Source organism: Poecilia reticulata, chromosome 1 (assembly GCF_904066995.2).
Source record: "Poecilia reticulata chromosome 1, P_reticulata-male-v2, whole genome shotgun sequence".
Classification (NCBI taxonomy): Eukaryota; Metazoa; Chordata; class Actinopteri; order Cyprinodontiformes; family Poeciliidae; genus Poecilia; species Poecilia reticulata.
Genome location: NC_088830.1, coordinates 31,274,678 through 31,288,506, shown reverse-complemented (window position 1 = coordinate 31,288,506; position 13,829 = coordinate 31,274,678). Strand labels below are relative to the sequence as shown.

At 38.4% G+C, this 13,829-nt stretch overlaps 1 protein-coding gene across 2 annotated transcripts; it reads right to left on the bottom strand.

The window, feature by feature from the left end:
- Positions 1-143: 143 nt before the first annotated feature.
- On the bottom strand, positions 144-12,525 carry ppm1kb (protein phosphatase, Mg2+/Mn2+ dependent 1Kb). Of its 2 annotated transcripts, none has more exons than XM_008419778.3 (7): positions 12,389-12,525; positions 10,048-10,580; positions 9,041-9,141; positions 4,971-5,136; positions 4,626-4,770; positions 3,539-3,673; positions 144-2,462 (listed from the first exon to the last, which is right to left on the bottom strand). In XM_008419778.3, exons 2-7 carry the CDS (start codon positions 10,518-10,520, stop codon positions 2,331-2,333), a joined length of 1,152 nt encoding a protein of 383 aa, XP_008418000.1. In that variant the 5' UTR covers positions 10,521-10,580; positions 12,389-12,525; the 3' UTR covers positions 144-2,330. The 2 variants fall into 2 exon arrangements, with proteins under 2 accessions (XP_008418000.1, XP_008418007.1); XM_008419785.3 differs by lacking the exon at positions 12,389-12,525 and adding an exon at positions 12,168-12,296.
- Between the last annotated feature and the right edge of the window lie 1,304 nt (positions 12,526-13,829).

Sequence of the window (13,829 nt, the reverse complement as noted above, 5' to 3'; positions counted from 1 at the left end):
AGAAACCGGTAGATTTTTGTTTCCTTCTCTGTAAAACTGTAACCAAATGTGCTGGAGCTCCTGCTTTCGTTGCTAGGTAACGGACGGAACTCTGCTGGGGTTGCTAGGTAACGGTAAATAGAACATCTCTTAATCAACCACAGTACTTTCTTAATTTTGTTTATTTAATGATTGACAAGCAGTTTGGAGCAAAAAATAATAATGATGAAAAATTTTAAAAACAAAACAATCACAGTAACGGCGTCGTCGATGCGCCACATTTAGGTCCCAGTTCTGAGGAGGAATCTACTCGGGGTTTAATACCAGACAGTAAAACACTGAACACACTGCAGGAGACAACTCCAGGCTGTGGGTGGAGGTTACTGGAAATATAATAAATCACATTTTTAACAACAAATCACAGCCTCATCACGTAAAGACAGTATTTACAGACATCCTGCGCACAAACAACATGAAGGAAAGCGTTCAAATGATCCAACTGTTTCAGCTCAAGTCTTCTTCTACTGACTAATTAATTAGTCCGGCTGGTTTCGTTATGCAGCTGAACGGCCATTTTGTTCCGAGACAGAACCTGCGCAGGTGAAATATTCAGATATGTGGGATCCAAGATAAATATGACACATTTATTTAATATATTTGATCATATGATATGACATATATGATCAGTCTTACAGAGGTACATAAATATAACTATTTACAAAACACAGAAACTATACATTCCTGTACCTTAAACACATCTTTGTAGAAATGTGCAGCAACTTTTAATTTTCTCCAAATAAAATCTCCAGGATTGTGCTAAGTGATGGTTTTCAGCTTTGGTGACACAAATGTCATTAAAATGTGAATTTCTGAAGTTGTTTGTGGACAGGTCAGGTGAATTTGTTGATAAAATCCTTAAAAAGGTAAAATTAGAAGCTTGGACCCTTAAAAACTAACCTAAACTTACAGATAAAACAAACAAAATCTACTTATTCTTCTGCAAATATTTAAGGGGGATTGAAACTACAAAGCCTTCTCAGCGCATTCTTCAAGTTGGACTGGAGGAAATTTGAAGAAATTTGAACTTTTAATCGACGGGAGTCTTTTTTAACTCATCAAACTGGTTAAACTGGTGCCAGCGCTTGTTCAGGAGCCAACAACCGATCAGATGGTCATCAAAATCGGACGATTTAACTTTGATTTTAAACTTTGATTTTTGGTCAAGAAACCTGCACCATATTTTAAAAAATATATTTGTTATATTCCTGTGAAGGAATATAACAAGCATTGTTTGTTTTTTTGCTGGTTTGTTTGAATTAATGCAATTAATTTAATGCAGAGATGTTGCTTCATACTTTCATATAGTATCGACACTGCAAAAACAAAAACACTTATGAAGTATTTTTTTTGTCTAGTTTCTAGTGCAAATGTCTTAATATTCTTGGAAGAAATAAAACTAATTTACAAATAACTTTTCAGCAATCTATTAGAGCTTGTTTTAGTCAATATGTCTGTAATATTGATGAAGAAATGCTGGCTCCTCTGGCAGATTATTTCACTCAAACATGAGAAAAACATATTGTACTCAGTAAAATAACTGAAAAGTGGAACTATTACTTTTTCGTCAATATTAAGGAATTATTGACTTAAAATGCTCCTGTTTTTTGCTGAAAAGTTACTTGTAAGTTAGTTTTATCTTATTTTAAGGGTACTAAGATATTTGCTCTAGAAACTAGTTAAATTAAGTTGGCAGGGTTTATAGTGTTTTGCTGCTGGTGGTTATTAGCTCCAAGTCGTTTTAAGTTAGAAATTTGGATTAAAACACAAAAATTATACTTTAAAGCTCCAGAAGGTGGTTAATTGAAGGTTTAAGGTTGTAGAAACAGTTTTGCGAATGAAGTTTACGAGTTTCCTTGTTTAAAACGAGACACTTAGCGAACTGATGGACAAGATGTTCTATTACTGAATCTCTCCTTTCAAGTGTTTATAAATTAGTTAGAATTTATTCCACTGATTATCAAGCATCAAAGTTTAAGTGCTGGACTTTCCCACGTTTTAGAGTCCATTGTAACTACAAATTTGCCGATGATTTTCTTCCCGTCGCTCAAACATTTCAATGTTTTTAGCACCACAACATTGCTGCATTACTTGTGTACAAAACCTTATATAACAAGGGATTACTTCATATCTAGTGCACACCATGAACTCGCAGCCCCGGTTTCCATGGGAGCTGCACATCAAGCTGCTCTAAACAACATCAGGACAAACTGCACTCTGTGTTCAGCCTGTATTGCACATGTTGGCGAAGTCTGCAGGAAGCAGCTCGCCGTGGCGGGCGGGCGGGCGTCAGGCTACGCCCAGCGGCCGCTGGACACGAAGCTCCTGCTGAAGGAGAAACCGTCGTCTGAACTCTTGTGTCTCCCCCAGGCGCCGAAAGGCACCACGATGATTGTGCTGTTGTCCTCCGTGCCGTACTGCAGAGCCTGACGCAGACGAGAACAGAGATTAAATAACAAAGAAACTGTAACTGCTGCTTTTGCAAGTCATACGCCAAAGGTCTCCTTTACCGTTTTCATTAGAGAAATTACTCAACTTAATTGATACAACATGAATTTAGCAACGAGCTGGAAAAAAAATACTGAAAATCTGTGACTTTAAATAATTAAAAATAAATAAATAATAAATCATAACAGAACTCCATCTAGTCATAATTCAGTATTCATAGCTGTTTTTGTCCCATACAGCATATTTGAAATATTAGAAAGGAATTCCAGCTTGGGACCATTGTTCTTGTTTTTGGCAGCCATTTTAGTTTATTTCTTAGTTTTTAGTCATTTCCAAATGTGATAGTTAATAATGGAAAGAAGGATTTCACATCACACAAATCACGGACAGTCCTGTTTGTGAACTGTAGTCAGAGGCTTCTTCAAATTTGCTGTAGTACAGTCTGCTACAGCAGATCCTTCCTGCCAACAGCATCACCATCTACAATCTACAGGAATTTGAATTAAGTGAGTTACAACGTTTAATAACTCTTTGGATTTAATAAAGTATTCGAGTCACAGCAGATTATTGATTTATCTTTAGCAAACGACCAGGAGCCATTTCCCCTTCTAGCGTTAGCCTAGCATGTTTTTTTTGTTTGTTTTATTTACCCAGAATTCCCTGCGCTGTAGTCCACTTCCTGCTTTCGGTCCACTAGATGTGAAACATTTGGATTCGAACTGCCGCAGAGTTCACTTCAACTCAACCGAGAAATGGGTTTGTAGGTGGACCAGAGTTTGCGTTTTTGGTCCGATTGCGAATTCAAACCTCCCCAAACGAACTGGACTCTCAAGACAAATAAACTAGAGTTTGATTAAAGATGTAATTCAGCCCTAATTAAAAACTTTTTTTCCCTTCAAACGTGCTCCGAGTTGCATTTACTCACTTTCAGTTCCCTCATTTCTACGTTATTTTCAGCTTTGTGTTTGTCGATTACATAAAATCCTAATAAATCATCCTAAAGCTTGCAGATAAAATGCGAAACCATTCAGGAGGATTTGAGTTTATTTCTCACCTGGTCAGATATTCTCTGCGCCGCCTCTTTGGGGTCGTGACACTGGTTGATGACGTTGCAGATCTCCTGGCTGTTCATGATGAAGTTGATGCCGTCCGTGGTCAGAGCCAGAAACGAGTCATGGACATGATGCAGCTGCAGAAAACGGAAACGCACCTCAGCAGTTTGGCCAGGAAACGCTTTGCTAAGACTTGAGGTCAACTGGTCGTTATCTACAGACACGCTGCATATTCATGTTCACATGTGGACATTTTGTGCGTGTGCACAATACTGGAGGGCAAAAAGACGATTCTGTTACAAAACATCAAGGTAAAATAATTCTGTTAAATCTAGAGACGTAGGTATGATTAATTCAGTGCATCAGAGCAAAGGGAACAATAACACAGAAAAGACGTTGAAAAATCGAAACCACTTTAATTCTTCTTTTTTATCGCTCTTTGTGTCGGCTACGCTGCACACAGACTTGTTGCCGTAGCAACTGACTAACAACAGCTCTCCTAACGTGTCAGGATTCGACGCCCAAACATTTCCCACACGAAGAACAGAACATTCAGTCGGTTACGGTTTTATGTTTTCAGGCTTGATGTTTACTTTGTGATTATTGATAAGTGATTGAACACAGACGTGTGTGATTGATTAGCTAATTTAAACACCTGCCCTACTGACAATACGTCAGAAAGCTTGTGTGGGTCAACTTAGGTATATTTTTTTTTCACTGAACTGAAACACACCTCTTTCCACAGCACGTCTACGTGTCACGTTTGTCAAAGTCAAGCTAGCATAGCTGATCTACTTGAATCTTGTGTGCCATTTTTTAAATTAAAACTTTTTCCTGTCCTTGTGATCTAGTTATCGCAGTGTTGATGATTAGCAGTAAAGCTCTGCTTCCCTTTTGTGTTAATATATCACGCGTACATTTAATATTCAGCATGTCACGTTGACAACTTGTTAGCCAAAATCAATGGCCGTCATCGTCCGTGAGCAGTTTATAATCCACCAGAAGGAGCTGCAACACGACTGCATGTGAAAGGAAACGGGTCAAATAAACTTGTGTTCTGGTTTCAACAAACTCTGGTTTTAAACGTACTGTGACTCTTTTGGTTTCTGGATCAGCAATGACCCCCATCGTCTTCAGGTCAAAGTCTCCAATGCTGCGTGTCATCGCCAGCCGGCCGTTGACATTCGGCTGCCCCAGGCTGTTCCAGGTGATGTAGCCCCCGCTTTTCTTTATCCTGGCATAAACAAACAAGGTCTCTACTAAATATAGCATTAAAAACAGCAAAGTTGGCAACAATGGTTTACCATTGTTTGATGTTTGAGAACGTGTTCTTGCAGTATTTCCATTATATTACTCGAAAATAGTCTCAAAACAACAAATATTATCGTGCATCGCGTTGACGTCTGGGGTAATCCACCATGCAGCAAGGCTCACCTGTCCTTCTCGTCCCTTCTCTCAGGTGTGTGGTCAACAGTCAGCTTAAGAGCCTTGCCTTTGCGGCACAACATGGCGCGACTGTCCCCCACGCTGGCTACCACCAGCTCGATGCCGTCCCTCAGCAGCGCCACGGTGGCGGTGGTTCCCGCGTTCGTTCCCGGCCCTAAAAGACAAAGCAGGAACCGTCGGAGGCAGAACGAGCCGATTCAGAAACACACAGAAGGTCACATGGCGTGTCGCACATCCACAGAGCAGAACGTAAACAAACGGGCTGAGGTTGTTTTAGACTCGAGAGAAAAAAACTACAGTTTACACAGTAAACACAGGATGTAAATCACACATGCAGGTAGAACTGCTGCAGCACAACGTTGAGATCCGGAGTCATAGCAAAAATAAACCTTAAAAACAAATGGCACACAACATATTTATTATGAGTCCAGGCTTGTATAACAACAAACAAGCTAACCTAAAATGTTTGTTTTCTGCAGTAATTCTTCAATTATTAGCGAGTATAAAAGGGTACACATCAACTCCTTTCATAGGGATTTAATCTGGAAAACAAAAAAAGTGCAAACAAACAGCAGTGATGTCTAATTCCTTAAGGGAAAACTATTTTAATCTGCTAAATAATAATGTCTCACAGCGCCCTCCACAGTTACCGGCACCCCTGGTAAAATAAATTCATCTTTTACTGAAACAAAACCATCACAAAGTAGTCACATTTTAAATTTAAATCTATTTTTTGTTACCCGTTTACCTGGTTTATATTTCTCACAAATTTCCCTACAAGAACAACAATAAAGTGATACAGATGCAGTGGAAAATATTTAGAGATTCGAACTTTAATTTAATTTTCAAAACTCACATAAGTTTCCCAGTCCAGTGTTATCCCCTCTTGGATGTTTTACTCCTTTATTGCTTGTGCAAATCAGTCATGATCAACAAAATTTGGCTTTTTGAGTGAATAAAATACAAAAAGATCAATTTAATGTCAAAGTGAAAACTAATTTCTACCAAATAATGACAGTGAAATGAAAAATAACATAAGTGATTGTGTAAATATTCACCCCTTCAAAATGAATAATTAGTAGATATTTCTTATGTCCATCTCCTGACTGATACTTTATAGTAAACTTTCTTCTGATTGTGAATCACAATCAATAAAATTTGGATTTTTTGATCGAAAAATAGAAAAAATAATCCCTTTAATGTCAAATAGAAAACTAATTTCTACCAAATAATGACAAATAGAAATATTTAACATAAGATGAGTGATTATGTAAATATTCAGACCCTTAAAGTCAGAGGTGGGGGTTGTCACAAAAAGTCACATTTTCTTGATTACAACTGATTTGTAAAAGAAGAAAAAATGGTAAAACATTCAAGAAGGTGAATTCTTTCCATAAGTATATATAAATTAACTTTTCTATCTAATGACTGTTAATCACTGATGATGTCACGTTCGACAGATTCTAAACATTTAAAAATTATCAAATAAAATGAGTAAAGGGACACAACATTTTGCGAAAATTTACAGGTTTTGAGTTTTTTTTCTGCCACACAATGACAACTAATCGAATAACATTTTAATAAAAACCCACCAAATGTTTTGAAAAGCTGCCTAAATTTTAACCTGCCCAAAGCCGTTTTTGTCTTCAGTCCAATTAGGAGGAAACTTTCTAAATCTGGCTGTCAGTTTGTTTCTTTGGCTCATTTTCATGTTTCTTTTGGTCACAAAAAGCTGAATTATGAAAGTCTTTTGCCTCGGCTCATCGATCCACATTGTAAAAAATGTCCCAGAACTGAGAATTTTAACCACAAACACTTACAATTAATTTAAATACCTATGTTGGTAAAGCGTGACATCGTCAATTAATTAAAAAAATTCAGAATTTTAAATGAAAATGAGGTAAAACTTCCATCAGCTTTTGCCCTTGCATGTTGTTACCAGCAGTGTCTTTAAGTGTGGAGTTCGCTGCGTGTTAAACATGCTGCGTCTATTGAAGGTCTTTCACTAATGAGCTACTGAACATGTCGTACGGCTGGTCAAACAGATGCATTGTCTCACAGGAAGCATACACTTGGTAAGAGAAGAGAAAGAAAGAGGATTTAGAGAAAGATAGGGAACCTTCCAGTAGTCCAGGATTTAGGACCCGCTGGACTCTCCTTCAATATCTATCCTCTCGTCATCCACACTGGTACCAAGGGCCTCCAGCTCTGAGCTGGGTCAGCAGCTGCCGTAGATAACATGCACACACACACACACAGGCATATTGGGACATTTCACACAGCGTGGCCCAAATCAGGCCACATAACACGTTTACTAGCTTTCACCGTAAAATTAAAACTGAATATTAACTGAGAAAAACTAACTTCAAGCAGCAGATGTGCAATTTGGTGTTTTAAGAGAAAGTTTGTCGTTTCTTGCACTGGATTATTTAACAGATTAGGGGGGAAAAAAACTCAATATCTGGTAAAAATTACATAATTTATTTAGTTTTCCACAGAGTTTTGATGCTGTGTACATTAAAAAGAAATAAAGTCCTATAAATAATAAAGCACAGAAGACAAAACAAAATAAAGTCTGGTAAAACTTAAAAACAATTGTTTGGTTTTTCTTTTAGGGAAAGAAAAGTAAACCAACATCCAGAAAATGTGAAAAGTTTAAAATATGTCTCAAAGCTGCTGATTGCTTTTTTTAACATTTTTTTTTAAACAGTCACCATGTTGTGTCAGTATAATAAGAGACAGATAATCTGGGGGAAAAACTCCTCCATAAGATACTATTGCTGTCTGAAGAAATGCACCGATAAAAACAACCAATCAGAGCCGGGAGGCGGGTCTTAGCGCTGTCAATCGCACTTGTGTTCGTGCTGCTAAATGTATTAATGGCGGGAAAAACTATTTATTATTACAGAAAAACCATTTATCCGCCATCATCAGTAGATAAACGCCACTGATCATGCTAGTTAGTGAATGCTAGCTAGCAATCGCATTCACTACAGATTCTGCTATCAGAAAGAGGCAACAGGGGAGGAGCGACACGTACACCAGAATGATTGACAGCGCTAAGATTTGCCTCCTAGCTCTGCTTGTTTCTAGCTAGCACGGTGAGAAGATGGAGCAGATTATCCGTTTCATACGACATGATGACAGTTTCATACGGCAGCTTTAATGATAAGATACTTTTTAAAAGTTATCAGTTAGCTGTTGTTTACTACTTTATCACCGGATCACCATCTCGTTTATGATCAGCTCAGCTGCAGCTTTGGAAACTGTAGCTATTCAATCATACTGGATGCGTTTTGGTGCAACCCATATTTTTAAATCTCCTCGTTAGTTTTAATTAGATGAACTAATTTAGTAATTGATTCGATTGTTAGCTGGAGTATACAGACTCGAAAAAGACAATTTCATGAAATGAAAACATACTCAGAGCAGTATTTAAACGAAAACTGTACAAACGCATTTACATTTCACGTTTAAAATAAAAAAAAAAAAACTTCATTGTCTGTAAATATGTTCTACCCAGAAATCAAATGGCGAAGTTTCAGCTTTAAATTAGTGCCTTTTTATCGGATGAATACCAACTAATCCTGAAAAACAGATAATTTAAGAGACCATAAACATTTTAAACAAAATTTCCACAAAGTTTGACAAATAGTTTGTGTTGATAGAAAGTAAAAACTACTTTAAAATTCTCACTTTTCAAAATCTTTAAAATGTTATCTAGTGACTGCAGCAACAGATTAAGCTATTAGATCGACATTTTTAATGTACATCAATTTAGCTGCCTAGATTTTCCTTTAAGTTGCTGCCTATATGCGTATTTGAACTATTTCACATCTACTAAAGTTTGCACGTTTCCCTCTTTTTATAGCTTGTTTGTTATTTAATAAAAGTTAGGAAAGACAGACCTCTAACTAAGATCTAAAACCTCATCACCTATGTAGGATAAGTTTAAAAACAGGAGGAGGAAAAAAAGCACAATCCATGTTTAAAAATCAATACATGTGTTTTAATACAGTAACAAATACTTTAAGGAATATTCAAATAACAGAACCTACCATTTGGATAGAAGTGCAGGTGCTTTGCCAAAGCTTTGTCTACTTCTAGGAAAGCTTTCCTTAAAGCCGACTCCAGATTGTCATCTTCTGCCAGAATGTCCCTGAAAAAGATGAGAACTACTATGACCAAAAATTTAAATTCCTCGACTATTTCCAATAAAAACTATAGACACGTTGCAGCGTGAGATCCCAGCCGCATCTCCCTGCTGGCAGGCAAAAAGCTGCTCACTGACGATGTCTCCCGTTGGTTTTAGCTGTTATGAATATAATGCGCTAAATCTTAAATGTACGCCTGACATGTAAAGTAAAAAGGGTCGTTGTGTTTCGCTACTGACAGTCAACACTACGACAACTAGACAACAAGGTCATGAAAAAGGTTTAATTTTTTAAAAAAAGCAAAGAAGAGGGAAGTAGGACAGTTATGCTAGCTTGACTATGACAACTGTAACATGTAGATGTGCGAATGTGGAATTTGGTGTTTCAGTTCAGTTAATAAATAAACACACAGACCAACTCTGAGAGATCCTCAGTAGAGCAGGTGTTTAAATCAGTTGATCAGCCACCGCCGTGTCAGATTAGCTAAGAACAGCGTTGGCTAATCTACCACAGCCATCACTTGTTAATAATCTCAAAATAAACAGCAAGTTTAAAAACATAACACTGTAATGGACTGAATGTTCTGCTCTTTGCATGTTTCTTGGTGTTGAATCCTGATGCGTTGTTGTCAGTTGCCGGGAAAAAGAATGAGAAAAAAGAAGAATATGAGTGGTTTTGAGACGTTCTTCAATGTTTTGCTATTCTCCCTTTGCTGTGGCGCATTGTACTAAATTAATAATACCTCCATCTCCAGGTTTCATTTAGTCAACGTGATTGTTCTACCGAGGCACCGCAGCTATGCATGGCCGGTAAAGGAATCATCTTTTTGCCCTCCAGCACTGTGTGCATGTGCGAATATTTCCTGATGTAGACTGTAACATGAAACGTGTCTGTATGTGCGACTCCCTTACTGGATGAATTTCTTCATGTATTTTTCGCAGAAGTCGGCAGCTTCTGAGCCGCCGTGGCCGTCAAACACAGCGAAGTACAGGGTGCTTTCGTTCATCTGGGAGACCTGGAACCGGTCCTCATTCTCCTTGCGTTGGCCGATCAGGGATGCACACCCTACCTTAGACAGGCTAACTTTGGGAATGGGTTTGCCATAGCGAATGCTAGGGGGCAGCATGATGGGCTCGTCAATGCGATCATCCCAAATCCCAAAGGAGTCCCAGGTCGTAAGGCGGCCGCTGCCGTCTGGATCGAAGCGCGTGTTGCTGTATCGCCTCCCCGAAGGTCCATAAAGTTGTCTGCAGAACAATGGGAACTCTGTTTTGTGGATGTCAAGCTGAAAGGGCCGCGGATCGAAAGCCTTCTGGAGCAAACCACTACGACTGATGTTGGAACCGCTGCACCTGACCAGGCGCGCAAGGCAGGAAGCTGACATCACCCTGAAGACACTCGCAGAGGGAGGAGCGGGGGCGGAGGTGTTCACAGCGCTCAAAAACTGAAGAGAAACAGGAATGAAAACGATGTAAAAATCTCTCAGGGCTGTGATTTCAATGAAATGTTTATGACATCGGTATAACATAAAAAAAAGAAAACTGTTTCACATTGCAAAGTTATTGAAAGATGTAGCTTGTGGACACGTTATTACCAACTTAGGAAAATACAAATATATAAAATCTGTCAAGTCACAAATGAGCAGATCTTTAAAAAAACAATACAGTTGCACCAATCACTGAGTGAACAAGTTGAAGTTGTTTTTACATGTTTGTCCAAAATTGTGAAGGTACTGGTGGATGGAAGTGTGCTTCACTGGTGCAGAGTTTTCAAATAAACTCAGTTTTTCTGCATCAGATCGGAGTCGGATGATACTAAACCTCAGATATTTATATCAGCATCAGAAGTGAAAATAAGTAAATTGGTGCATTTCTACAAAAACAAGACGCACACAAAAAACAAGATCTTATCCAAAAACCTACTTCTGCTAAAGATGGAAACTCAACAATCTTGTTTATACTCTCTGGAGCGAAACCAGAGTAAGATATGGGAATGAAAGCATGGTTAAAGGAAACACAAATACATGCCTGAGAGCAGAGAAAATGTAAATAATTGACTCAAAGCAAAACATTTCTGCACCCAGAAAATCCCAAGAACTTTAAATGACCAGAGCAGCAGCCAGTGGTAAAAATTATGAACTGATGTTGATTTAAGGTCATTTACTTTTCCAGAAAGTATGCTTGCTTGTGTAAATTTGAAATATACATTCAGCAACTCCTTTAACCCCAAGCAACCAGTGGAGCAGAAAAAAAAACCAATACTTTGTAAAGTAAAAACTCCTGATATGAATGTGTTAACTGACAAGAACTGATTACACAGTACCAGTGTATTGGTCTTAATTTTTATCAGATCATTTCTCAACTTCCTGTACACTGAGGCAGGGCAAGTTGCACCTTCACTTTGTCACAATTTGCAGTATTAGAGAGAGTACTACATAAATGTGAAGTTATTTTACATTTCTATCTGAGTTTAGTTACATTGATTACAATTAACACAAGAAAGACGCTTAATAATAATAATGTGAAAACATTTCCACATGCAAATTAAATGGTCTAAATTGAAATTCAACACTTGTAATCCAGAAATGAACGCCTCTAAATGATGCAATAACATGGAGATATGACAAACTGCTGTCAAATACGGTGTTTTTAGCTGTGTTTTTACCATCTAATGTCGCCAGATAACTCTATACTGGACAAGCTCCACTTAAGATTAATAAAAACTATATTTGCAAAACTAATCGAATGATTAGTTTTTCGAATCATTCGATTACGTTATGAAATCTCTACTTTGTTTTAGCTTTCGCAAAGAGAACAAAAGCACCGCGAAACATAAACGCTTTTCCAATTAACCTTCCGTGAGTGTGGAATTGTTGAATCCAAGTTTTAACATTTTAGATATTTTAGCTTTTCAACCAGAGTCGAAATTCCATAAATACCTCTGTGCCGAAGCTAACTACGTTGTTTCGCTAGCTGCTATTATTTGAAGTATTAACGTTTAGTGATTACTACGTAATAGTATTATTTCATACCTTTGATAAAATTATGATACCTTTAATAAAGCAGCAAATAAAATGAACTAAAATAGTGAGACGCGTCAATAAAAAAAAAAAAACTCGTCATTTTCAGTCTTGCGCGTTAGCTAGCTTAGCGAACAAGCTAAGTGGCTAACTTTAGCTTGAGATACGCAGTTTATATAAAAGACACTAACATAACTACTTAAAGTCTCATGTTGTGTATTAAAAAGTCATACCTTGGATTTATTTAAAAATAGAAGTGTAGAGTCGAATCCCTGTGTTTACTTCCAAAAGCGCGACTGAATGAAAACAGAGTGAAAAACCTCCTCCGCCCTCTTCTTGGTATTATCAAACAAGGCCTCTCTGATGTGACCGCGCCAATCAGCTTTCAGTTCGTTTCACGCCCCGCAAACAGCGCTTTCGATTGGTCCAACAAATTAGAACTGCAACGGGCATCCACAAATCAAAAGGCAGCGTCTGTTGTATGTTGCAGACAGTCAAAAAATGGGGCTTTGTAGCACGAGTGAATACATAATTGAGTTTATGTGACAGCAAAAGGCTGTCCTGTGTATGTATCTCTATTTTCCTGACTCTATTTTGAGTTTGTTAGCAGTCCCAATGTGGACCAGCTTCCTGTATTTACTATCCAGAACTGCCTACATACCTTTTATGTAATTTGAGAGTCGACTGCTTACCTTAGTTCTCCTTTTACCCTGCAGGAATTTAAGGTTAAGCCAAACCAAACCTGTTTGTGCATTTTCGTTTTACTACGCAAAACTGCCCTGTGGTTTTGAGGCTTTTTGTCAAGTTCCTCAAATTTCTTGGAACCCGTCAGTTAAAATGTGTTAAAATCTGTAGAAGTCAGTCGTCTTCTACTGCAGTAGCATAATCTCATTCTGAAAACATTTTGATATATTTAAGATGTGATTTAAGTGCATTACTTTAAGAAATGTCTATTCTGAACTAAAGTGGCACGTTTGTTGGTACTGTAAGGCAGTGCTGGGTGACAGTAACACAGTCACTGTATATAGGGAGAACAAAGATGTCTGCAGTGATGTAGCGGTCTGCTGTAGTGAAGAGAGAGCTTGACTGGTTGGTCTACATTCCAACACTTATTCGTAATCATCCATCCATCCATTTTCTTTCACCCTTGTCCCTCAGTGGGGTCGGGAGGGTTGCTGGTGCCTCTCCAGCTAACGTTCCGGGCGAGAGGCGGGGTCACCCTAGACAGGTCACCAGTCTGTCGCAGGGCAACACAGAGACACACAGGACAAACAACCATGCACACACACTCTCACACCTAGGGACAATTTAGAGAGGCCGATTAACCTGACAGTCATGTTTTTGGACTGTGGGAGGAAACCGGAGTACCCGGAGAAAACCCACGCATGCACAGGGAGAACATGCAAACTCCATGCAGAAAGACCCCAGGCCGGGAATCAAACCCAGAACCTTCTTGCTGCAAGGCAACAGCTCTACCAACTGCGCCACTGTAATGATATTTACTAGTATTATGTCATGACACCCTACTTCACAGGTAATGTATGGTGATATACAGTCAGCACTTTCCAGACAATGCTGTGTGTTTTTGTTGCTGCAGACCTCTTGCCCAGTTGCTTTTCTGTTTTCTTCTACTTTGAAGCAAAATCCTGCTCTGTTGTTCCATACTTTATAATT

Excerpts from the sequence above, each read along its gene's own strand:
- ppm1kb (XM_008419778.3), bottom strand. The coding sequence starts at position 10,520 with ATGTCAGCTTCCTGCCTTGCGCGCCTGGTCAGGTGCAGCGGTTCCAAC. Across the intron at positions 3,674-4,625 it reads CAGAAACCAAAAGAGTCACA|CTGCATCATGTCCATGACTC; the intron begins GTACGTTTAAAA and ends CGTTTTCTGCAG. Across the intron at positions 2,463-3,538 it reads CGCAGAGAATATCTGACCAG|GCTCTGCAGTACGGCACGGA; the intron begins GTGAGAAATAAA and ends CGTCTGCGTCAG.